Source organism: Protopterus annectens, chromosome 8.part0 (assembly GCF_019279795.1).
Source record: "Protopterus annectens isolate FY-2018-M chromosome 8.part0, PAN1.0, whole genome shotgun sequence".
NCBI lineage: Eukaryota > Metazoa > Chordata > Ceratodontiformes > Protopteridae > Protopterus > Protopterus annectens.
This window is the reverse complement of record NC_056741.1, coordinates 1,961,513,321-1,961,540,251: the sequence shown is the minus strand read 5'-3', so window position 1 is coordinate 1,961,540,251 and position 26,931 is coordinate 1,961,513,321. Positions and strand designations below refer to the sequence as shown.

General features: G+C 41.4%; 1 protein-coding gene across 2 annotated transcripts in view; it reads left to right on the top strand.

Moving 5' to 3' along the window:
* Positions 1–26,931, top strand: part of LOC122809761 (histo-blood group ABO system transferase-like) — a 1,808,094-nt gene that overhangs the window by 466,974 nt on the left and 1,314,189 nt on the right. For both annotated transcript variants that reach the window (XM_044081487.1, XM_044081486.1), the window contains exon 5: positions 20,681–20,719. In XM_044081487.1, coding sequence (XP_043937422.1) covers positions 20,681–20,719 — 39 coding nt within the window. The remainder of the gene's footprint in view (positions 1–20,680; positions 20,720–26,931) is intronic.

Genomic DNA, 26,931 nt, shown 5'->3' with positions numbered 1-26,931 from the left:
TTAAATATTTTAAACCTTTTAACTGTGGCTAGTTTGTGTATAGATAATTTAAGCTCTTAGAGTACTTGTATGGCTTTGGTAAAACTGTACAAAGCCACTCTAATAGCTTTAGCCATGGGCTATACTACCAATTGTATAATAATATTTCACAGTAATAATTGCACATCCTTTTAAGGGCCTTTGAGTAGCTGATAATTATTAGTGGGTGGTGGCAGCTGGTACTACTGTATAGTCTGGGTAAAAGGGGCACAGCTGGAGAACCTGTGCCAGCCATCCCCAGAAGTGTCTGTGTGGTTGTGTAAACTCTTATCTCAGTGTGTGTGCGTCAGCTACTTTGGCGGGGACACAAAGCACTGGTTGGACAGAGATTGCTGGCGATTTTAGCTTACCCACAAGGCTGAGATCTAGACCCCGTAGTTGTGCCAGTGGGGAGTCTTATTGGGGACCTGGAGAGCAAGTGAGCGACCAGCCCCGGACTGACTGTGATCTGTGTGCTCTTAAGGGAAATTGCACTTTTTACTGTGTGTATTTGTTATCCTTTCCTCATATATGAGACACCCTCATTTGGTGTTAGTGGTGAGGATTGAGGGCCCTTGATTGCTGGGCCAGGGCACGGGATTTACATATTCATTGGTGGCAGTGGTTGGGATATTCGCATATTAATTGGTGGCAGTGGTTGGGATATCCTCACATTTGTGTTTGACAGTGGAGGGATATCCACATCACATATTAATTAGTTGACAAATACTAATTGGCTTGTAGTGGTGTGGGTAGAGTGAATCCTGTAGCTTGTGTACAGTGAGCTTTGAAGGTGTTTTGTACTCTAAAACAGTCACGCAGTGAATACACAGAGTTCAGATCACAATTGTTTTATTTCTTTTGTTAGCTTAGTTAGTCAGGGTGAGCAGGCAGCATGTCAGCAGAGGAGTATGGAAAGCTGACAAGCAGCCAGCTGGCAGAGTTGTGCCAGGCTAGAGGACTGGTGCATGGAAACCTGTCTAAGGCATACCTGATTGCAGCCTTTGTTACAGCTGCATCAGAAAACTGCAACCAGGAGGACAGTCAGACTGGCAGTGGAAATATAATACCCTCAGAGAATGGACAGCTCAACCTTTCTGCAATGGACATAAAAATCCAGCTAGAGCTAGAGAGACTTGAGTTGGAGTCCAGGCATTTGGAAATAGAAGCAGCTGAGACACTGAGGAGTCTACAGGCTGAGGAGAATGAGAAACTGTTACTTCTGGAAGCTGAGGAAAAGGAAAGACAGAGGCAGCATGAAGAGATGCTGACTCTTTGCCAGAGTCATGGAGGTAATGGGGAAGGGAGTAACCTGACCCCAGAAGCACAATAAGGTCAGTAAATTTCTTCCGCAGTTTAAAGAGGGGGATAATTTTGATAGTTTCATTCATATGTTTGAGAGGGTATGTAAACAGTATGAAGTTGACCAAGGGCTCTGGGTACGGATCCTGACTCCCTTACTCCATGGTAAAGCTGTAACTGCATTATCTAAAATGTCTGACGTTGCTTTATACTGCTGTTAAGAAATGTCTTTTAGAACTGTTTAAGCTAACACCTGAAATGTATAGGAAAAAGTTTTGTGAGCAAAGACGCAAGGCAGATGAAAATGTGTGTGAATATGTTGCTGAATTGAGCACTTTTTTCCATAGCTGGGTGAGTGGATATCAGGTCACCACTTTTGAAGGGCTGGCAGACCTTTTGGTGAGGGAACAAGCCCTTAGCACTTTGCCTGAGGACATGAGGATCTGGTTAGCTGACAGACAATGTGCTACTTCAGATGAGTTGGGGGAAGAAGGGAGACCTATACCTGGCAAGCAGGGCAGCCCTGCACAGGAAGGGGACACCAGTACTGCTCATATGTCTAAAGGAACACATGGTAGGCAGCACAGACTGCCACAACAGAATCTGCCAGTAGCAGGGGAAGTCACTAGTCCAGGTACACATCCAAGAGCTAGGGTTAAATGTTTTGAATGCAACCAGTGGGGCCATGTGGCATACAGGTGTCCACGGATGCAAGGTGGGGAACAAAAGGTGGAAGAGCCAGTAAGTGGGAAAGACAAAATGCCAACAGTAGGTTGTCTTGAGACAACAGGGGTACTAAACTACCATCCTGCAGATGTCCTGAGAGGGAAGGATTTGGATGAGGCAGTACTATGTGCTTATGCAGTTACACGCAGTCAGGCTAGGAGACAAGCATGTGGGTCTGGAAGCCTGGGGGAGACCCAGACAGAGTGCATACTTGCAGCCAGGATTGGTGAGGTGGTTACTTCAGGGAGGGAGCTACTCTGTAGCAGTGAGACTGAATGTGAGCCACAGCTGCTTGTGGGTACTGATGTTCCCTTGGACAGAGTGACTGCAAAGGTAGAGGTGAGTAGTAGTACCCAGGCTAACAGTGAGGCACCACTGTCAGAGGATGTCAGACTTCCTGTGGAAGGGGAGCTGGGAAGGGTTACAAGGAGAGAGTTGACAGGCTCAGCTCTCAGACCATACATTGCAAGGCCTAAAGCAGGTAGATAGCGGGCACCTGATTCTCAAGGAAAGGGAGAATCTGTATACTGGGACAAAGGGTTACTATACAGGGAGTGGACCCCTGAGGGAGGGCTAGAAGGTGAGAGTGTACAGCATTTGGCAGTGCCTAGACCCTACCATCTGGCACTTACAGCCATAGCCCATGATATTCCCTTTGCAGGTCAAATGGGCATAAAACGTACAAAGAGGCACATTATGCAGAACTTCTATTAGCCTGGAATTTCCAGAAATGTAACTGGGTACTGCACGACCTGTGAGCCGAGCCAAAAGGCAGGCAAGGCAGGAGACAAGGTGAGTTTCTTTGATGCCTTAGCCTGTGATTGAGGAGCCATTTCAGATGGCAGCTATGGATATTGTGGGTCCTCTGAGTACCCCAAGTTCCACAGGGAAAAAGTATATCCTAGTGGTAGTGGTTTATGCTACACAATATCCTGAGGCAGTGGCTTTGTCCTCCATTGGGGGAGAGAAGGTGGAAAATGCTTTATTAGAGATTTTCAGCAGGGTAGGTTTCCCAAAAGAAATACTGACTGACAGAGGTACCAATTTCATGTCAGACCTGCTGGCTTGTCTGTGGAAGTACTGTAGGGTAAAGCACATAAAGACCACCCCCTACCATCCTCAGACTAATGGTCTTCTTGAGGGGTTAAACTCTATAATCAAGTCCATGCTATGGGCATTTGCAGATCAGTTTAAGAGGGAGTGGGACAAATATTTGCCCCCATCTTTTTGCTTACAGAGAAGTCCCCCAGGAATCCACAAGGTTTTCACCCTTTGAGTTGCTGTATGGGCATAAGGTGAGGGGACCTCTAGATTTAATTCGAGATGAGTGGGAAGGTGAGTGCGAGTCTCACAAGGAGTCTGTTGTGGCATACGTCCTAAACCTCAGGACAAGGCTCAGGGAACTCATGGGCTTGGCCCAGGAGAACCTGGCAGAAGCCCAACAGAAAAAGCTGTGGTATGACAGGAATGCTCGAGCTAGGGAGTATGCTGTGGGGCAGCAGGTAATGGTTCTCATTCCTGCCAGACACAACATGATGCAAGCAGCTTGGAAGGGACCCTACAAGGTGGTAAGAAAGGTAAGTGATGTTAACTACATGGTGGAACTGGCAGAAGGCAGGGGCACAAATTGTACCATGTTAACATGATGATACCGTACCATGATAGGGAGGCCGTTGTGCTGAGCATTTGCAGTGGATTGCAGGAGGAGTCTGAGGGAGATCTGGGGATTGAGCTCCTCTGTGAGGCTCGGACTGACACCTTAGTGGAAGGGTGTAGCAATGTCCCAGCAGCTATCTCCTACCCAGGTTCAAAAAATCCGAGCAGTGTTGCAGGAATCTGGGGACATGTTCACTGGGAAACCAGGGTGCACCCACCTGGGGCAGCACCAGGTGGATACAGGACCCCAAAGGCCTATTAGGCAGGCTCCTTATAGAGTGCCTGAGAACGTCAAACAGACTCTGAGGGAGGAGGTACAGAAGAAGTTGGAACTAGGGGTGATTCAAGAGTCCAACAGTCCCTGGGCCTCCCCAGTGGTGCTGGTGCCAAAGAAAGATGGCAGCACCAGGTTCTGTGTGGACTACAGGAAATGAAAGTCGCACAGAGTCGGATGCTTACCCCATGCCTAGGACAGATGAGGCCCTAGAGAAGCTGGGTGGGGCTAAGTATCTTACAATCATTGATCTTACCAAGGGTTACTGGCAGGTGCCCTTGATTCCCACTGCTAGAGAGAAGTCAGCCTTTGTGACTCCTTTTGGCCTGTATGACTTCACCAAGATGCCCTTTGGGATGAAGAATGCCCCAGTGACTTTCCAGAGGCTGGTAGATAATATCCTAGTAGGAGCAGGAGGGTTTGACCTTGCTTACCTAGATGATATTGCCATCTATAGCCATTCCTGGCCAGAGCACCTTCAGCATGTCAGGAAGGCGCTGGGCAGACTACAGAGGGCAGGGTTGACCATTAAGCTGAACAAATGTCATATGGGTACGGCGGAGGTCTCCTACCTAGGACATAGAGTGGGGAGAGGTAAGATAAGGCCAGAACCTGCCAAAGTGGAAGCCATTCAGGCATGGCCTGCACCTGTTACTAAAAAGCAGGTGAGGGCATTTTTAGGGACAGCAGGGTACTACAGAAAGTTTGTCCCCAGTTATAGTACCATAGCTGCTCCCCTTACAGACCTGACAAGGAAGAACAGGCCAGATGGGTGGCCTAATGGTTAAGGTGTTTGCCTTACAAACATAAGGTGCAGGGTTTGAGTCTCAGAGGGGATAATTGGCTAGGCTTAAAATGCCTCGCAAGGGCAGTTAGCCTAGTACTAATCTATGAACCTAAGATAAGGTAGTGTGGACCTCAGCATGTGAGCAGGCATTCCAGAAGCTTAAAGAGGCTTTGGGAGGACCCCCTGTGTTAGCCAGTCCAGATTACAGCAAAGAATTTGTTGTGCAGGTGGATGCTTCGAACCATGGGGTGGGAGCTGTACTTAGCCAGATTTCTTCAGAGGGGGAAGAGCACCCAATGGTTTTTCTCCGTCATAGGCTCCAACCCAGGGAGGAATGCTATGCAGCTGTAGAAAAGGAATGTCTAGCCATAGTGTGGGCATTGTAGAAACTTCAGCTTTATCTGTATGGAAGGAAATTCACTTATGACAGTTCATAACCCCCTAACATGGTTAAGCAGGGCCAGTCAGCAAAATGCCAAGTTGCTAAGATGGAGCCTAGGGTTGCAAGCCTATGATATGTCGGTGCAGCACCACAGTGGGAGTAGCAATGCCAATGCAGACGGGCTCTCAAGACAGGGAATGGGGTAGGTACACTCAGATAGACCTACCCCTCTCAAGAGGCATTTCTCAAGGGTCACTTGAAAAAAAAGCTTGAGTTCTCTGGGGCGGGGGGTGTAATGGCTGCCAGCCTAGCCAGATAGAAGTTTATAGATTATTATGTCATTTGTAAATATAAATGTTGAAGTACAGGTTTGTTTTCTTAAATGAAAGAATATGCTGTGAAATGTTGAACTTAAAACAATGTAGCAACATTACCATCTGCTGTAAAGAAAGCTAAATGAAGCCTTTCTTGTCTGTCCTTTTGAAATTTAAAATTACTTCATGCCTGTCCTTTGAAGCTGAAGATTCAAAGCCATTTTGTCTGGGCTAGCACATTCTTTCTAGTGTTCTAACCAAGAGTTAGATTGCTAGATTTAAACATGCAAATGTATTTTTATTGCTCTGATGTAAAAACATGTAGATGCAGTTTCTGTCAGCCTGGGAACAGCAGGAAAGTGTTAAATTATGTAATGTTTATCAGAACTGCAGTTTCAATTTAAACAGAAAGAACCAGAGATTAAGTATTTTTGTCTTGACTATCCAAATCACAGCACTGTCTTGCTCATATGCAAGTTATTTTAGATTTTTCTTTTAGAAATAGCTAGAAACTAGAAGGATTAGACTGTTTTTCTGCAATGTCAGAACTGTACTACTGAATTATTTTAAGTATTTATGTGTGATCTCTGAACTATTGACTAGCACTGTGTAGTAGAAAGTATTGTCTAATTATTTATTAAATATTTTAAAACCTTTTAACTGTGGCTGGTTTGTGTAGAGATAATTTAAGATTATTAGAGTACTTCTATGCGTTTGGTAAAACTGTACAAAGCCACTCTAATTGATTTAGCCATGGGCTATACTACCAACTGGATAATAATATTGCACAGTAATAACTGGACACTCCTTTAAAGGCCTTTGAGTAGCTGATTATTAGTGGGTGGTGGCAGCTGGTACTACCGTATAGTCTGGGTAAAAGGGGCACAGCTGGAGAACCTGTGCCAGCCTTCCCCAGAAGTGTCTGTGTGGTTGTGTAAACGCAAAGTATGTGTGTGTCAGCTACTTGGGCAGGGACACAAAGCATTGGATGGACAGAGAGGGTGCTGGAGATTTTAGCTTGCCCACTAGGCTGAGATCTGGACCCTATAGCTGTGCCAGTGGGGAGTCTTATCGGAGACCTGGAGAGCAAGGGAGCGACCAGCCCCAGACTGACTGTGATCTCTGTGTGGTCTTAAGGGAAATTGCACTTTTCTGTGTGTATTTGTTATCCTTTCCTCATACGAGACGCCTTCTCTGGTGTTAGTGGTGAGGATTGAGTCTCCTTGATTGCTGGGCCAGGGCACGGGCATCACAGTAAGTTCAGCTGAAAAGCACAAATTTACAGAACCTTTGGCATGTTTTTCAGAAGAAAGTACAAGGCCCATATAGATGTACCAAATCTCACCACAAAAGCCTTAATAACAAAGTGCTTCTGAGGAAGTCCTCACTTTCAGTGCCACTAATGAAATTTAGAGAAGGTGGCCAAATACACTTCAGTGGAAGAATACATTATCCATTTTTAAAATATTTGAGGCAGAGTGGAAAAGAGATTTAACTCTTGGAGTTGGTTCACACTCAAAAATGTGTCCATGTTCCCCATAACTTTTTTTTGCTGTACTTTTGATAAGAAGAGATTATGTTGACCACTCTACAAGAAAAATGATTGTTAGCAATTACTGGCAGTGGAGAGGCCAAGTGGTGAGCTACAGAGAGTATGTCTCAGTGAGATTAAGTTGCAGGAAGTGTAAGGCGAAAGGGTGGCTGCCCTACATGTAAAGTGTTGGAGGGGAGAGAGTAATCAGTGCTTTAGAAGACATGCCAGTTTGTTCCTGAATTAATTATTAAGCATTTAAGCAGTCCTTTACCATAGTTTAGCAAAAGTATTTACAATAGTTTAAAAAAAGAGCTGATGTGTGTCTACACAACAGCTCTTTACTTAGCCAAGAGACCTTTGTTTTTGGTCCTTAACTCTGAAGACTAATTTTGTTATCCAGTGGGTTAGGGTGCCAGATCTGTGCATTTCCCAGTGTGCCAGCTGTCCTTGCTACAGCTGTGAAATGTGACCTTCCCATTGTGTGAGTTAGCACCATTCTCATGGTACTCAAAAGCAAGCTTAAACAAAATATGGGTTAGAAGAAACAGGAACCACATCTATGGGGGAAAGTAAGGAGCTATGAGGACAGCTTCGGCTTTCTGGAGTTTTGACTTCTGGGCAAATTGTCATCAGAGGAAAGGGAGGAAAATTACAGAAGAGTCCAGGTGATCACTTGCAGATTAGATCATCATCACAGATTTTTCCCAGTCATAGAATGAGGAAGAAAGTCCCTGTACTTGATGATCAGGGTGGTGAGCAGGTTGCAGCAGGGTTTTCACATTTTTGGAAGACCTTCATGGGTTTTGAGGTGCTGTTAGATCAGTTTTAAGACAGCAGCAGGTATCTGCTTATCTTCGATGATCTGTTGTCTCTAGGGTTATGTATGTCAGTAAGCAAATGGTTGTCGTGCATCAGCCGTTCACACATTCTGATAGTTTCTTGCATAGTGGTATGATCAGGTTCTTCATTGCTTACTTACACAAGTACTATTTTACTCATCTGTATGGTTAAAACTGTCATTTGGAGTGAGTTTGGCAATTTCCCAGTGTGCGAGTTAAAAAAAAGCTCTCACCACAGTATTAATATGTAGTGTTAGTTGCACAGCAGGTTACACACACCATTGGTCCTGGAAGATCAGAAGGCTGTGGTTTATATTCCCACCCTAGGTGCATGGATTAATTTACAATACTGACACGACAGTGTAGCATAAAGGGAGTACTGTACTCCTAAGTGTGCTGTCCTTTGGATAAGACATTAAACTTGGGCCCCATCTGCATTAGTTGGTTGCATTTTAGGTAGATGTAAAAGATCCCATGGTACCTGTTGAAAGGATAAGTAAAACTTCTCTGATGCCTTTGCCTAATGTCCCCTTGTACTATAAATGTCACCCCTGGTTTCCCCTAAAAAGAAGTCACTAGCCTAATGGGACTAACCTTTCAACAAAGGATTAAATAAATATGATTTCCCTATTCCAGCATAGCTGCATCCACATAACTCTTCCTGATCAAGGGGGTAGGTGAAAGGGATTGCTGAGGGAACATGGACTTCTATCTACCATGTTAAATAACTCTCACAGGCCTGGAAATTGAAGATTTAATGATCCAGAGAATAGTCTCTCTAAAACCACTGGACATATAAAGAACCTTGAGTGTGACTGCTGTCATGAAACCCAGCAGCTTGAGACACTTTTAACTGTGGGGGCTGTGAGAAAATAAGAAACATTGGTCTGATGAGTCTGACTTCTGCCCATGGGAAGTACTGCTGTGCTTAAATGATCATCTTTGCAAAGTGTGAGCAGGTTTGCTCACTGTTTTTGGGACTTGGCAAAATTCAGTGTTATTCCCATTAAATTTCAGTGATCCAAAAATCCCTTGCTGATATTAGGTGTATATAAGAACAGCTAGGAGCCATTTATATCCAGTTATGGAAACACTTTGGCTATATGTGAAAGCAAGTGTCTCATAACCACAAACATGCATTTGTCGAACACCTTTGGGACTAAGGTAAGACTAAATAGCAGAGTCTAGATCAGACAGACAGGTTCCATCTCTGAGATGCAATACCCTCCTGGATTCCTTTGATATGTTAAATTGTAGATGTCTTCTGCCAGACATGGAAGGACTGACTGTGCAAAGATCATACAGTTTTTTTTTTTTTTGTTTTTTTATGGGAAAAAAATGCATTTAGGCTCCTTAAATACAAAACTGGCCTGAAGTGGTTTCATTTTCTAGCATAACAATGACCTAAAGTAATATCTGCATCCTGTTTAGTATGATGGAACTTCTGAATGGCACTTCAGTTTGAGGCTTAGAACCTGTTCTTTTTCTGCTTTTCTCTGATGAGGTAGGATAGCCCAAACAGAAACACGCCAGTAATTCAACAGTAAAATAAAAAAAACACATAAAAACCCAAGTCTCATGAATAATTTTTTGCATAAAACTCATAAAAGCGCTTTTGTCCCAAACAATTAAGTATAATTCAGTCTCTCATAGAGAAGAGAAAAAAAATCTGTTTCAAAACAGTGAATTAGTTATGTCATAACACAATCAACACATTCATTAAATATAAACACAAATATCAATCATTGTAATTTACATTGTAAAGGCATCTCAACCCTGTACCATCAAAATCCCAAAAGTACAAATCAAAATTTTAAAGCCCTATCCTTAAGAATGCTAACAAATGAAAGGAAATAATTCCTGTCTCATTACAAGTGTTGAGATGTAATTGCCTCACCATTTCCTTTTGTTCACGCATATTTTAAGATCCCCATCTCTCTCATTGCTAACAACACAATAAATAACAAAAAAAGATTAATCTTCTAAAAACGGGGCATTTCGTTGAGTGTGTATACAGAGCATTACTCTCTTTACCCTTTTTAATATCATATAGGTGCTCGTAAATTCTCTTTCAGTTTCCCAATGTAAAATGCTGGACATGAAGTACAGATGGCCAAATACACCACCATAGTGGAATTAGTTACACCTTCCAGGACAGCCTAGGGTCCTATTGTAACCTTCCTCGCTAACGTAGGGTCCGTCATTGATAAATTTACAATATTTACAGCACCCCTATTTTCCCATTTGTGACCTAAGTATATTACATGAACTAACATGACAGCTTTCCAAATATTTGTTATATATTTTTGCCCCTGTTTTATGTAACTAGTGGGGAGTCCCATAATGTGGCCTTGAATTCAGCAGGAAATATTGCATTCCACCAGTAAAGCATTCCTATTGCATGGCACAAAGATGGCCCCTTTTTAATCCATATCTTTCTCTGAAGCTACAATTGACACTTCATTTATACACAGCATTCCTACAAATTCCTGGTTCACTCCCACCGAGAAAAGGGGCATACTTACTTCTCCCCCTAATAATTTCATCTTTGATTCCCTTTAGTAGGGGTCCAGGCTAACATCTCTTTAAATACATCAATCTACTTGTCTAGCTCCCCCAAAAATATTTGATTGCCAGAAACTAATCTTGAAAGACATACCATCTGCCACTTAAGTATATTTCTTTTTTGAAAAGGATGATAGCAACTGTTATAGTGTAAAATGAAGTGGAATAAGTCTCATCATAAAAGATGTCGGATAAATATCTTATTTGCACCTTATCCTTACCAAAGGTGACATCAAAATAATTAATTTTATCTGTTTAGTAGGTACAGGTAAACTTTGGAAAATTGGTTGTATGACCTATGTAAATGACAAATTCCAAAAAGGAGCTACATCCCCCTCCCACAGTATGAGGATGTCCTCTAAAATAATGAAAAGTCTTTCCAAAAATGGAGAATCAAAAGCAAGCTTGTCCTTCCAACTAGCTAAGACCAAATTGGAATGCATGGGAGCACATTTCACTTCCATTGCAATATCTGATGTATGATAGTATTCCCCTTTGGAAAAAAGCTAAATTGTTCAAAAATGAGCCCAGATATTCAAGTATCATTAAAATATCTATACGCACTTCTACATCATGGAATGTAACAGAAAATAAATGTCAACTGTCACAAATAAAATATCACCTTTAAATGGAATACCATCAAATAACTGTAGTAAATACCAATAGTCCCTCACTGTAAGTGCTTACTTTTCCATTAAATGTTTACAACAGAAATCAATAAATCCCACTAAAGGTTCTGTTTTAGCTCTACCTGTTGCCATTATTAGCCTCAAAGGTGAATCATAAACATTTTTGTATATTTTCAGAATTACAAAAATTGTTATTCTGTAAGGAACATTCACAAATTCAAACACTTTTTTTGAAATAAAAAGGCAGCAATCAAGTTTAGCTTTGGCAACATTTATCTCTTTCTTGGGTACTCGAATATATGTATTCACATCATTTAAAATTGCAAACATTTTGCTGGAACCTAGGTAATCCAAAATTACCACTCCACCACCCTTACTTGGTTTCATCACCATGATGTTTTTATTACCCATCAACTGTCTTAAAATGTTCTGCGCCAAACATCAAACTATCACCACAGTTGCACATATTAAACATACAGGTCCTGAAGTGATATTCACAAATTCTGTCAAAAATGGAAACAAATGGGTTTGGTGGAAGTAAAAAATACCTTTCCTTTGAAACCCTATAACAAGGTTTTCAAGCAAACTGTTACCAAAAAAATATTCTTAAATTCAGTTTTCCTGGTATAAAAAGTATAAATTGAACCACCAATTTTCCCAAATCCATCTTAAAGTTAAGTACATAAGAAACCCCTTTTTAAACGATGAATAATGATCTGTATCGATACAAATATGACTCAATTTGAAAATTTTACACCCACGGTCATTTTAAAAAATGTCATTGCCCAATGCAATATGAAAACAAATGCAGAGACCTAAGCTGTACTCTCAGCTAGCTCTTGGTTTTTTTTTTTGTTTTTGTTTTCCCTTTTCTCCCATGTTGATGGCAGATGTCTGCACCTCAGTAGTTTGGAGGAGGATTTCCCGGCCTGTCCAATCTCCTGATGGTGGAAGGTTCTGAAAAATCATGGTCATTAACTTGCTCAACATTCAGTGGATTGACACAACTGTCCACACCATTAGAAGTATAAACAATGTCCACCCTACTGGGTTCACTCCTGTTAACAAATTACCCCAGTCTTGTTTACTCTTGCTTCTCTTCATATTCTACCTCATCTCTATTCAGCTTCTGCTTCAATTCCATGTTTTAAGCAACCCCTTCATCAGTCTTTTTAAAAATATTACTGTAATCATGGATGTACAAAAGAAATTGCAGAGTTCTCAAGACTAGCATGGAGGGTTTTAATTTCTTCATTCAGCACATGCATGTTATGTTCATTGTCCAATATATAATGAGTTTCATTAACCCAACACCTGTACAGTCAAAAAATTCCAAAATCCCTTGATGAAAAAATTAAGTTTTCAGCTAGCCTGACTGGAAATTTCCAACAGTGTAACCCCTCTAGGGCTGTGTTTGCCCAGATGCACTCAGCTGGATAGCAGTTATCCAACTGTAGATTCTTGTGTTTAACCAAATTATGCTCAAACAGCCTCAACTGTGAAGAAATGGAACCTCTCATCTCTCATCTGTGTGCTGAAACTTACACTTGTGTCTTGCTAATCCTAATTATAAATTCGTTACTTACATTGACCTGTTCATCATTCTCAATGGATTCAGGTGCAGGGAAACATTTTGCATAGAACAAGCAAACCCAGGAAGCCATTTGTTACCTTCTGCTGACACTGGATGGCAGGAGTAGATGGAGCAAGTTTAGATAGTTGAATTAAAATAGTTAAATCTCCTGCCAACAAATCCACCTGAGACATCATTAAATAACAGGGTGCTGAATAAACTCAAAATGGAAGATGGCACGGGTTAGGATATTTGACAGGGTAGAGGACTGAAAAAGTGATGTGGAAGGACAAGGAATCTTGTAACAGTGGGTATATGTCCTTAGTCTCCTGTGTTTGGTTATAGATTTCCAAGCTGGAGGAGGGCCTGATAGCCCATGTCTGTTCCCAGAAGGGAACAGAAAAACAAGGCTTTACTGGAAAGGCTTACACACCCTGCCAGCTTGTTGTGAGGGAAAGGTTAGTTTGCTTTTTATTTCTTGTATTTTGTATTACTTTATTGCCTTTTTCTATTTTGTATATTGTGATGTGTTTTCTTTACACTGTATTTTACATGTATCCTGCTTTTAACTGCATATTAAAACTTGAAAAGAGACCACAGCTCTGTCTGTTATGAGTCAGACAGAATTTTCTCACCCTCCTACCCTGTTACTGTTGTGCTCTTAAACATGATCTTTCTAGTTGCCTGCCCCTTATTTTAATTTGATCATATATCTCATTTCCTCTCTGTTTTTACTGGCTGGTGTGAGTAAGCACAAAATTATCATTTTGTGAAATCACTCCCCTTCAACTATAAATTTATTGGCCATCCTTCTGTATTCCATAGTATCAGAATACAAAAGTGCCCAGCCCCTTTCAATCTATCTTGCTCTTTTAAAAATAGTGGCTCTCCACTAAAACATTTTTTAGACAGCTAAAACTTAAGTTACTCACTTTCATATCTAACTGCTTAGTGCACACTGCAGTGTTTAGGATAAACCATTTTTTTCATCTTACCTTTAAGCATCTATTGCAAGACCACCAGTTATTGGAAAGCCTGCATTCTGCCACTCTAGTCATCTTGGGACTAGTGCTTCTGTTTTCTCCTGGTGAGAGAAGGAGTACAGTGATTATTTCCTGGAGACTGCTGATCACCAGAAAGCCTAATAACTGCTTTATAGTTGACAGTTTGGAATATGTGTTTATATTCTAATCACGGTGAGAGTAGGAGCAGAGTGCATTCATTCCTGACTGTTTCTGTTTGGAGAGTGAGTGTCTGTGCTTAACGTACCTGATTGGACTGGTTGCTGTTCAAGGCATCTACCAGAAAAAGGCTACTAGCCTACAGACCCTTGCATCATCTGGGACAAGACTGTGGATCACCAAATAGGCTGTTTCTCCTCTTGGGATTGGTGCTAACATTTCACTTCTGGTGAGAGAAGACGCAAAGGAGCATTGTATCCCAACAGAATGAAGCTGTGGTGAGACCAGCATTAGTAGTAGACAGGTAGTAGCCATTCATGCAACTCCCCTCTTTTCATCATTCTTGACAAGTCAGTTCTTTGTTTTCAGTAAGTGCTGCTTGATTTGTTTCTAACTTCAGACTATCTGCCTAAATATGTCATAATTTTCAGAGTCTATGTATTGGTTTCCTCTCAAGTGTTTGGCAGTGCTGTGAACAGATTTTGACACCTTGAGTGACATTTTTCCTGTAAAAGCACAATTGAAATTTCACCAATATCTAGTTGCACACAAGACTAGTTTGCAGTGACAAGCACTGTCCATATAGTTGCAAACTGGATACTCCTGACAGTGATTGATATTTTCACTCCAACAGTCTAATCAATAAAAAAGGACTGTTGCCATGGATAGGAACTTTCCTACTATCTCTGTTACCGGCTTGGTGGATGTGGGCATCCTGAGGCAATGTAGAAATTGCCTCATGTTTACTGACAACCAGTTAATTCTCAGACAAATGGATATGGTATGTGAGAGATGTATGTACACAGTCACTGGAGGCAAAGCTCTCACATAAAAGTACTCTTAATGTCAGTAAGGTTGTCAGTAGTACACATGCTGCACCCATCATGCACTATTCAAAGCAGACATGTAGATGCACATATACTGAGGCACTTGCATGTCACCTTCCTAAACCACAAAGACCTCTTAGGCAAAGTACACATAAGAAGTACCCTCAGCAGCCCCAAATGCACTCTTTCAAAACAACACCCACATCAACACATAGAGCTACATCTCATGGAGCCTCTACCTCTAAGCCTATAAGGCAAGTCACCACACAATCCAACATTCTAGTCATTGGACGTGTCATGAGACACACTGATGTCCTTCTCACCAGGCTGAGTAAGGAGAAATTTACGGTCCGTTGCTTATGCTCTAGGATCTACCACATTACACATGCACTTGAGTCATTGGACCACAATTACCGATATGACTCGGTCATAATCCATGTGGGAGAAAATACCCTGAAACATAGCTCCCTAGACTATATGAAGAGAGACATCATAGAGCACTTGGAATATGTATCTCAGGCTGGTATGAGCGTAGCATTGAGCAGCATTTTACCTCCTTCAAGGACAATATGAACAAAAGATGATTGACTTTAATAATTGGCTTAGTTTCTGGTGTCATTCTAAGGGGGTGAAATATTAGTCATCATGGGAGGAGATGGTCAACAAACCATGCTGCTTTGCCAGGGATGATCTGCACCTCTTCCCCTCTAGGCTTTCGAATATTAGCTAAAACATTCTTTCCCCCATAGTGCCTTTTTTAGGCAATGCCAAACTGAAAGTACTTCCGACATAGTAAATCAAAACCAAAAAAAATTTAAAGGTATTACTACTCAATGCTAGGAGCCTATACAAAAGAACTCTACTCCCTAGAAGCTCTCTTTACCCTAGAAAATGCTCATGTCTGTGTGGTCACTAAGACGTGGTTTAAAGCCATGGAGAGTACACCAACAGTGCACGGTTGTAATGCCTTCCACAAATTTAGACCAGCTACTTCACAGGCAGGGACTAAAGGTGGAGGTGTCTCTATTTACATCAAAAATAAATATACTTCAAGGCTGGTCAAACAGGACAATGCACTTGAGCTGCTCCCTGTTCAAATCACCATAGGTAAAATCCAATACCATTTCCTTGCAAGCTACATGTCCCCCTCTATGACCCAGGAAACCCATGCCATGTATTTAAACTTATTAGAAACACTAACCATACAACCCAGTACCATATTCATGGGTGACATTATTACCTCACTATTAACTGGGAATCCTGTAGGCTTCATAAAGGGGATCTCAATCTGTTAAATTTGGTCGACTTCTTTGAGACAGTCACCAAAGTCATGGATGAGGGGAAGACTGTGCACACTGCCTACCTTGACTTGGCCAAAGCCTTTGACACTATTCCCCACTCTGACATAATAGATAAACCCTCTCAACTAGGCATCAATCCATATGTTACCAGATGGGTAACAAACTGGATCACTGAGAGAGCCCACATAGTCAAGATAGGGGAAGCCACCTCAAGCAGTAGACCAGTAACAAGCAACATTCCCCAGGGTTCAGTCTTGGTGGTCTCTGTTATTTGGGATATACTTTTCTGAGGTGCAGGCCAAAACCAGTGTGCTATGGCTGACCAAGTTTGCAGATGACTGCAAGCTGGGTGCTGTCATCAATTCCTCTAGTGATGTGGACAATTTTCCAAGAGGGTCTCACTCAGACAAATGACTGGTGCCAGAGACATGGCCTCAAGCTGAATACCAAAAATGCATTATCATCCCCTTTGGAAGGGTAATATCCCCACAAATTATCACATTAATAACGTCCTAAGCACTCAAGTCTTGAGCGATTTGGGCACCCAGGTTGATAGCAGTCTGACTATTGACCACCATGTTCCTTCCGTGGTACAGAAGACCTTCTACATGGCCCACTTCATAAGTAAGGGCATCTCATCCAAGGGCAAGGAGGTCAATAACATTCCTGTATTCTTCCCTTATAAGGCCCATTATTGAGTACAATGCACCTTTCGGCATATACCTCGCAAAGCACATGCAGCAACTGGAGAGACCACAGAGGTTCCTCACCAGGAGAATCCAGGGCCTCAAACATCTACCATACACAGGCTAAAAGCCCTATCCTTCTTCTCGGTTTCATACAGACTCCTCAGAGATGACCTCTGTCTGGCATACAAGGTGATCATGGACCCCACCTTGGTGGGACTGCTGCATATCAGCAGTCAAGTTCCACTTTCAACCTAGTCTGTGACATCGAGACTTGTTGGCGGGACATATTTGTGTCCCAGAGACTCCCTCATCTATGGAATAGACTCCCTCTCCACATCAAGCATAGTACCTCTTTACCCCTTTTTAAGCACAACCAAGATAACTGGATGGGAAACAGAAAATATACCCCTGGATTCCACCCATGTCCCTGCATTGGGTGCTGATTTGTCTAAACATGGACTAACCTCTTGGCTAGGCCAATAAGGGCCTCGGGGCCAATAGCCTAGTAACCTCCTATTATCCTATGACATGAAAAGTACATGCACAGAGATTCCTGGATTTTGTAAACACAAACTCCCTGGACCAGATGGTCAATACACCAAGCAGGGGTGCAACCATATTGGATCTGGTCCACCCTAATATTGGAGACTGCTGCACACCCCCTACTGTAATTCCTTCCCTGGTAAGGTCAGACCACAAAATGGACTCCTTTGAAGTAAAAATAAAACTTGGACCCACAGCTAAACTGGGAATATTCAGAATCTATTCTAAGGCAAACCTCCTGCAATTAAATGAGAACCTGGCAAAATTTCAAGCACCCGTAAACCTGAGAATACTTCTGCCTATGCAGAACTGTTCAGAGAAACCCTGTACAAGCATGTTAATAGCTGCATAGAGGTAGCTGTACCCCCAGGAAGAAGTACAGAACTAATTCAAAAAAACAAGCCACCCTTGTGGAATCACAAAATCAATAAGATGTATACAGGAGGAAGAAAATCATGGCAAAAATTAGGAGGTGCAGCACCCAGCATGATAAAAACTCTCATCAAACTAAACACATGACTCAGAGGACAAAGTCTAAAAAAGCCAAATTTGAGGAAGGTTTGGCCTCCCAGGTCAAGAACAATCACAAAGTATTCTTTAGCTATGTCCTCATCCTCAAAAGCAATACACAATTGTGTGTGGATCTCATTGTAAATGGAGCCACCTATACTTATCCAGAAGATATAGCAAACCTTCTGGCTGATAAATTTAACTCCAGTTTTACTCCTCTCCCCCTCAACCTTCCCTCAGGAAATATCATCAAATATGACTTCCCCTACTATCACTATGGAACAGGTCTTTAATGCTCTCTCTAAGAACAAGAACACTGCATCAATGGGCCCAGACAATATCCCAGGATACCTTCTAAATAGCATGAAACATGACCTATCAGGGCCTCTGGAATTAATATTTAACTGTAGCCTCCAAGCAGGCTTCATGCCTCATGAATGGAGAAAGGCAACAGTCATCCTTCCTCAGAAAGGTGGGCCATCTACACACCCTGGAAACTACAGACCCAAAAGTCTCACTAGTCATATATGTAAAGCCATGGAAAGAATTATAATGGAGATGTTCAAAAAAGATGTAGTAAACCTCCAGACACTGGACCCAACCCAGTTTGGTTTCATCAAGGGCAGATCATGCCTACTCAACTGGATGGACTTCTTTGAGAAGGTCATCAAAGCAATGGATGAGGGCAAAATCATTCCCACTGCCTACCTTGACCTGGGCAAGGCATTTGTCACAATACCCCAATCGGGCATTATTGAAAACCTCAGGAGGTTGGGTACAAACCCATATGTCACCCGGTGGATAGCCAACAGGTTCACAGACAGGACCCAGGAAGTTAGAATTGGAGTTTACTTCTACAAACAGGCCAGTCACTAGTGGAGTCCCTCGGGGATCAGTCCTTGGACCATTATTTTTGGCATTTACTTCTGAGAAGTCAAGGCCAGTGTCAGTGGTCTTTGGTTGACAAAATTTGCAGATGATTGCAAATTAGGAATTGTCATTGAATTACACAAACACAAATATTCTCCAGGAGGGGCTGACACAGACAAACAACTAGTGCCAGAGCCATGGACTAAAACTAAATGCCTAAAAATGCATAATAGTATCCTTTGGGAAGTCATCCATCCCTGGCCTGGTAACTGTCATATTGACAGCACGCCCCTTAGAGTTAACTCAGTAGTTAGGGACTTAGGGAAACACACATATAGTAATCTAGCCTTTGATCATCTTGTCTACAGTGATGAGGAAAGCATTCTGTGTTGCACAACTTATAAAGAAATGTATGGCATCTAAGTCCAAGGAACTCATTGTTCCACTATATTTGGCATTCACCAGACCTGTCATTGATTACAGTGCCCCCTTTGGTATGTACCAACCAAGCATATCCAACAACTGGAACGTCCACTCCACAGAGGTTCCTCACTAAAAATAATATAGGGCATATGTAATAAGTCCTATGCAGACTGCCTCAAGGCCCTATCCCTGTAGTCTGTCTCCTACAGGCTTTTCAGGAGAGGTCTATGCCTGGCATACAGAGCATTGTCAGACCCCACTCTGATGGACCTCCTGCATATCCTCAAAACAAACAGTACCAGAATTAACCATTCTAAAGACTTAAACCTTGCCTGTTATATAAATAGGACCTGTTGGAGAGAGAGTATATATCCCAGAGACTACCCCATCTGTGGAACAGGCTCCCCATCCATGTGAAGCAGAGTTCCTCCCTAACCCAATTCAAGAACATCTTGGACAATTGGATGGGAAAATGAAAATTCATCCCTGGTTTGGCACCTGTGTCTCTAATGCAGTCAGGTAACCTGTAAATGGTTCATCTCCCAGGCCCATGCTTACACTTATCAAGGGTATCAGAACTTGTTGGAGATTTGGGATACATGGCTAGGCTTAAAAAAAGGCCCTTGAGGTTGTTAGCCTAGTAAACACCTATGAACCTAGAAGACTGATGTTGACTACTCATAAGCAAACTGTAGCTACACTCCTGCACTGGGATCCATGGGCTACCTAGGAATTACCTTGATTGTTGGCCTTTTTCCCCGATTGCTGTTTTTGTGGCTGTTGCCATGCCTAAACCACATTTATTCAGGCTTCCTTTATGTTTTAGAAAATGTACATTGAGGAGGGGTTGGATGACAGCTATAAGTGTCTTACCCTCTTCCATGTTCATCTAAGCATTGACCTCTGGCCTGAATAACACTTTTCCTGGGAAAACGACATTATAAATGCCACTTTCCTATCCTTGGCAAAGTCTTCTGATAGACGTGAGGTAGCTAGGGTTTTGGTTTGCTACGTTTCTTCATATATAGCCAAGGTTATGGTTTAGTACATTTCATCAGCTATACTGCTTTGAGATTTCACCTGATTTTTAACTACTGTGGAGCTTTTCTTTCTGGGCCACCACTGAAAAGTGGCATCTGCTTTGCCCATTAGTACTATTCCAGTAATAAATGCAATAGATAAATTTCCTGAGCATGTTAACAAATTGGTTAATCCTTTGTTATCAAGGATCGCTGTTTTCTAATTTTTATTTTATTTACTTTTTATCTGACAGACTGTCCTAAAATTTAAAACAAATACACAGGGAAATATTGATTTTTATTTTACTGTGATAATAGGTCAGTAACATAACTTGCATAGTAAATTGATTAACTATGATTACTTGCCGTCTTTTACCCAGATCTGACATACTATGTCAGCGGTACATATCTTTCTAAAAAAATCTGATGCTCAGCAAGGTTCTGTTATGCTGCCTATTTCTTAATAATTTTTGTTTTGCAAAGCTATGAATCTACACTACCATGCTGACTAGACTGCACATAGTGTTGCAGTTTGGGGCATTGCTTATCAATATCAACAATTTTAAAATGGATAAGTCTCTAAAAAAAATTTGTTTCCTTGGCCAAAATTAATGTTTTCTATTTTATTTATTAACATTTTAAGCCAATAGTATTTAACTGACTATTTTTTTTCCATAAACAACATTAATATATTCTGTTTGTTCTATTTAATTTTTAGCATTGACTGGGATAAGCTTCAGACTACAAGCCTACCCAAGTAAGTCAGTGGTTTCATGAGTTTCATATAGATATTTCAGTTAACACTTGTTTTATGTTGGAAAGGTATGGAAATGTCAGCATAACACTTCAGTTTCTAATGCAGTTTTCTTACACTTGTAAGACTAACACTTATTATGTAACATTGTCTAAACCTGTATGAAGAAATGAACTGAATATTTGCATAACAATTTAGCTGGATGTTGTATCTTCCATTGCTTTTCTTTATATAGTAGTACTGAGCTGGTTGTAGGATTGCTTGCCATATCTACGTTCATAGACTTTGTTATATAGATCTGCATGAAACCTGATTGGATAGTGCCATGATCAGGCACCTGTATGTATGTATGTGTAGCAAAATAACCTTTAACTTCAGAGTCACCATCACCACTAGAGAGAGAGGGCATGGCAGTACACAGGAAAATGTAATTCACAGCTCTGTGTACAGAGTTCTGTGTTTGCTTGACTGGGCTAAAGAATGCTGACTCTGAATCTGCATCAACCCTCTTTTTCCCATTTTGTGCATGGGGTCCGGATGCCACATGAACAGTGATCTACAGCCAGTGCTCAATGTTGAGTCAACAAATATGTATTCAACAAGTCATAGGACTGTTTGTGGAGCCAAAGTCACGGGTTAGAAGTCTTCATCCATGGTGCCTGTTTGAGGTCAACAACCATCAATCTCTCATTTTACGTGCATTTTCACATGAATGAATGTAGTCAGTGTCTCTGTTTCTTTTTATTGATTTATCATACAAAAACAGATTACTTATTTAAAATATTGCAGATCAAACATGCGGTCCAGTGAAATATCTTTCATTCTTTCCTTGGCAATTGAATTCCTTATTAAAAAGTAATGTTCTGTATAGGAAAAATGAAAACATAATCTGACTCAAAAGATATTCTGATTCATTTACTTTATTATGACTGTTTTTCTTCAGCATTTTTTGTTGCAGAAAATTCTTACATTAAGAAAGACTGCCAAGTGTTTATTGATAAGAAGGGCATACTTTTAAAATACACTTCTCCATAAAAAAATCTCATTCTAATGTAGTCTGTAAGGCCTAGACAGTCCATTTACATCGTGATGTGCATACGGTAGTGCAATGTTTTGGATTCAGTAAGCAGCTCTACATGGTGTGTAGAGCCGTGCACTGCTGCACAAACAAGGTAAACACTGTGGCTTGCAAATTACAGCTTAAGCAACTGAATTATATTCTAATCAACTAATCCAAGATGGAAGAGCTATTCAACAAGCTATAAAGCAACCATGTAGACTCGGTGCTGTTTTTTCCCTGTGAATTCCTAATCTATTGGAATACAGCCACTGAAAGGAGTGTACATAGAAGGAATGTTAGAGGCTGCTACTGCTTAAATCCATGTGTATGTGCAACAGGCTGAAGTCTATGTTGCTGCTGCTACTACTACTAGGTCCAGAAGAAGAGTTTTCAGACATCACAATCTACATGATGTGGAAATTGTAGAGTGCTACAGTGTGGATAGAGACACACTACAGGAACTATGCATCCTCTGTCATTTTCGACTCAGAGCCAGGGCGAACTGAGGGGAATCCATCCCAGTGGAGACAAAGGTATGTGTAGCAATTAGAATTTTAGCTACAGGTACCTTTCAGAAACCAACAAGGGGGCATGCTGTGGGTATCACAGGCATCAGCATCCATGATACTCCATTTCCTGAATACTATGCTCCAACATGTTAGTGACCACTTATATTTTCCCCGTACTCCTGAGGATAGGGACAGAAATATGCAGGAGTTCTACCCTGTAGCACACTACCCTGAAGTACTGGGTGCCATAGGTTACACATGCAGAAATTAAGGCTCTACCTGGGGAACAGGGAAGGCTGTACATTAATAGAAAGGGGGTTCACTCCATTAGCTGACAACTCATGTGTAATGCCAAGGGAATCTTGAAGTTGTGTGCTGGCAACCCAGGCAGTTACCGCAACTCGCATATCTATTACACCTCCCAATTGTATCAGGTGTTCACTAGGGGGGATATCCCACATGGTCATTTACTAGGGGATGCAGATTATGCACTAGAACCATGGCTGATTTAATGCCCATCAGAAATGCGCACACACCTGCTGAAGAATGCCATAATGAGGCACGTCATACACCTGCTGAAGAATGCCATAATGAGGAATGAGCTGAAACCAGAAATGTCCTAGAGCATGGGTTTGTGCTGCTGAGGTCATGGTTCTGGTGCCTAGATGTATTTAGGGAGCCCTGCAGTTCAGTCCAGGTACATGTACTGAAATATTTACAGTATGTGCCATGCTAAACAGCATCATCCTGAGAAAACCGCTTCAGTGGGATCAACAAGGGGGAGGGGTACACATCCCACCATGAATGGCAAGGTCACCACAGCCACATACAAATGAGGAGTCTGAGGAGGAGCCAGCAGTTGCTGTGTGTATAAGCAGATGTAGGCATGCTCAATATGTCCTTGCATTGGCTAAGCGACAACATATAGTACACTCACTCGCCACCTAGGGACCTAAAACCCTTTCTCCTATGCACATACATATAGTAGCATTGATGCTAGGCAATGCTCACAGCGTTTACCTGCCCATGTAATGGCTGTGCTCTGCTTGCGTCAGAGAGAGTCAGCCCTGAACAAAAAACTGTTGCAAGTGCTGGATTTACAAGGTAAGTGTTGAACCTGGAGTGTATTGTGTAATAATATAAATTACTGGCATATCCTTGCAGGTTACTTGGTAGTGTAAGAAAGTAAAAGGTGGGGGAATTGTTCAGAAATGACCTTAACATGTGACAGCAGAGACTTGGCCTCAAGCATCAAAGATTCACACAGTCATACTTCTCTATAGTAGTGATGGTCACTGCACGCCCTCAGTTTAGCACCATACGTTTGTACTGGAAAATCATTAGAGAAGTTAGAAAGTAATGATACACATTTCAGTTTCAGACTTCACATCCCTCATGATCATTAACAATAAAGATGGAAACATTTGATCCTATCAGTTAACATTTTAACACCAATATAAGTCAAAGTTACAGTTATTAATTCAACATCACAAATGCAGATATACTAATCACTAAGTCAGCTATGCACCCTGAGCACCCAATACAAAGCTTATGTATTCCTGAATGCAAAAGATAGAAAAGGATATGGCATAGTTACCACTTGCACAGGGTGTTTTGTGTGTATGTGTGTGTGTTGGGGGGGGGGCCAGGAAGCCTAGGCTGACAAACGGTCAGTGAGTGTGTGTGAGTAATAGATGTAGGCAGACAAATGGTCAGGGAGACAAAGAGTTTTAAGCTTCACTGCTGAACTATGTAACTGCTGCATTATGTCTATATGGGTCCTCCAGGTGAAACTGGTGTGTGTCTGCATGAACACAGCCAAGCTCTATGCTAGCTTTACATCTTAGTATATTGGACAGGTGTGAGCTGTGCATGGCAGAGGTGGCAGTTCATAGTTGTCGTACCCGACCACAAGAACTGGCTCTACCAGGAGTTGCACTGGCACTTCCACAGTCAGATGAACTGCTACTACATGAATGTGACTGATGTCTGTGGACAAGCTCCCCCTCATGAAGACACCCAGGACCATGAACCCATGGCCTGCCATGTCTGGGTGTGGACAGCCTGACCACTGATGGAGCAGTGGAAGTACTGCCACTTTTGGATCATGATCAGACACAATCCCGTTTGCTAACAGCAGGTGACCTACACCCATGAGGATGTCATCCCCCACCCACCAGATGTTCCATCACACACACCGCCCATTCCAACGGGTCATTCATCTGATCCTTTGAATCGGCAACATGGTGGAGGCATGACCAAATTATTCAAACTGATAAGAAAAACAAACTAGCCAGACTACTCGAGCGTATATTGAATAAAATACTAATTTAATGAGCCACAGTACAGTAAGGTTTAGCTCTTTCATTCCACACTATTGGAACTTCATCAAAACAATTCACACAATTCAGTCACCAATTTTATACTCAAACCATCCTAAAATCACATGAACTCTCTAAAAATTTATGTACAAGTTTATACTAGTTTCATATAATAGCAAAAATTCAAAAAACAATTATGTAACGTAATTTTTCATTTTCAAAATGGAGGCTATTGAACATCCTTCATTTAAGCCTGGTGGAGCCGTAAGCTTCCAGTCTGATTTGCCATCTTCTTTTATGTTAAGATGTTCATCCAGAACCTTCCCCTTGCATATCCTTCCTCATCTGTTCTATAACCATAAACCCAATATGATGAGTTGGATGCACTGAAATATGCTTATACAATGCACTGATAGTTTTTTTGTTCTTAGTGTCATTTTTGTGTTCATAAATGCGGTCCTTTAACTACCTCAATGTCTTTCTCACATAAGCAGGGCATTGTTAACACTGGGCCAAATGTACATTTATAGAGGTACAATAATAATAATGCCCCTTGATCTTATATTCTTTACCTCAAATATTAAAACCTTCATGCACAATAATGTCATGACAATGTGTACAACGCCCACATTTATAAGTGCCTGGCTTACTAGATAAAGTTTTGTAATATTTTTTGTTCTCCAACGTCTGCTTTAAAGACCTGTCCTTTCTGTATACTATTTTGGGACTAGACTCATATTTTATATAAATACAAGGAATCAACTGTAAACAACCTCCAATTTTTATTTAATACCTCCACTATACCAGTGTAATCCAAGGAATAGGTCATGATGAAAAAAAGGTTTCCCAGATTCCTCATAATTATTCGTAGTTCTCTGGTTGCTACATACATCAATATTTTTAAAAATCTGAGATATAATACCAAACTTTCTTTTAGTTGTAACCTCAGTTTGTATTTCCCTCAAAAAAAAACTTCCGGATACCCTCTCCATTTAAACATTTCCAATACTTGGTCAGACTCAGTGTAAAAGGTATTATCATCAGAAATCATCCTCACCAGCCTAACCAGCTGGCCCTTTACTACAGATTTTTTTCTGTTGAGGATGCCAACTCAATAATGCAAGTAGTTATTGGAGAAGGTAGGCATACTGTAAATTGTTGACACACAACGCCCATTTTCTAAATCTTTACTTAGTACCACATACAAAAAGGCTATCTTACATAAATCATAACTATAGGAGAAGGTTAAGAAATCAACTAACTGTATTGTTAACATATGTTAAAAATTCCTTAAGTTTCTCTTCGGTGGCTGTCCATAAAATAAATATGTTGTCCAAAAAACGGGTGTATAATGACCAGCAATTCACATATACGCTCTTCATTATATGTTGCTCTTCCCATTCAGCCATAACTAAATTGGCAAATATAGGGGCGCAAGCCGTGCCTATGGCCACCACTGTAACCTGTTTAAAAACTGTCCTTCAAAGAACAAAAAAATTATTCTTCAAAACAATCTCCATCAGGGTGACCAAAGTATACACCCTATTTAAACTAAACTACCCACCCTTTAACAACTGTTGTTCATGGCATTGTAAACCCACCTCCTGTGGAATAACTGAAAAATTGTTTACATTTTATAGAGGTACAATAATAATAATGCCCCTTGATCTTATATTCTTTACCTCAAATATTAAAACCTTCATGCACAATAATGTCGTGACAATGTGTATAACACCCACATAAGTGCCTGGCTTACTAGATAAAGTTTTGTAATATTTTTTGATGTTCATCGTGCATAGAGCTGCAGTCATAACAGATGGGTTATCCTGCCGTCCAGAATGCGGGTCTCCTCAGTTAGACCGAATTCAAAGTCTAGGTCCGGCGTCGGTTGTCGCTTCTTCCTGGCGTCCAGTCGCGGCAGGGGGTATAAAACGAGGCGGCCGGCGCCATTACTCTTCAGTCTTTCTTGCCACAGCGGGTGCCCGAAGCAGAAGCAGTTTGCAAAGTGCCAGTCGACCATCTCCACCAAGAGATTTCTGAAAGTATTTCAGCGAAGTCTTCTTAGAAGCTTCATTACCCGTTGGAAACTTTTTCTTACCTCGGACCGATGTCAGACAAAGTTAATAATTGCATTTCATGTGGGAAGCAAATACGCATAAGGATTTCCCGCACTCTTTCTGTATACCTTGCTTAGGCCCAGACCTGACGGCGTCTCGGCCTGCGTTTTTGTGCTAGATTCAATAAGCGTTACTATTAAAGCGTGGTTCGGTTAAGCCCTTCACTTTTTGGCAAAAATGTAATTATATTATGTCATCGGATACTCCG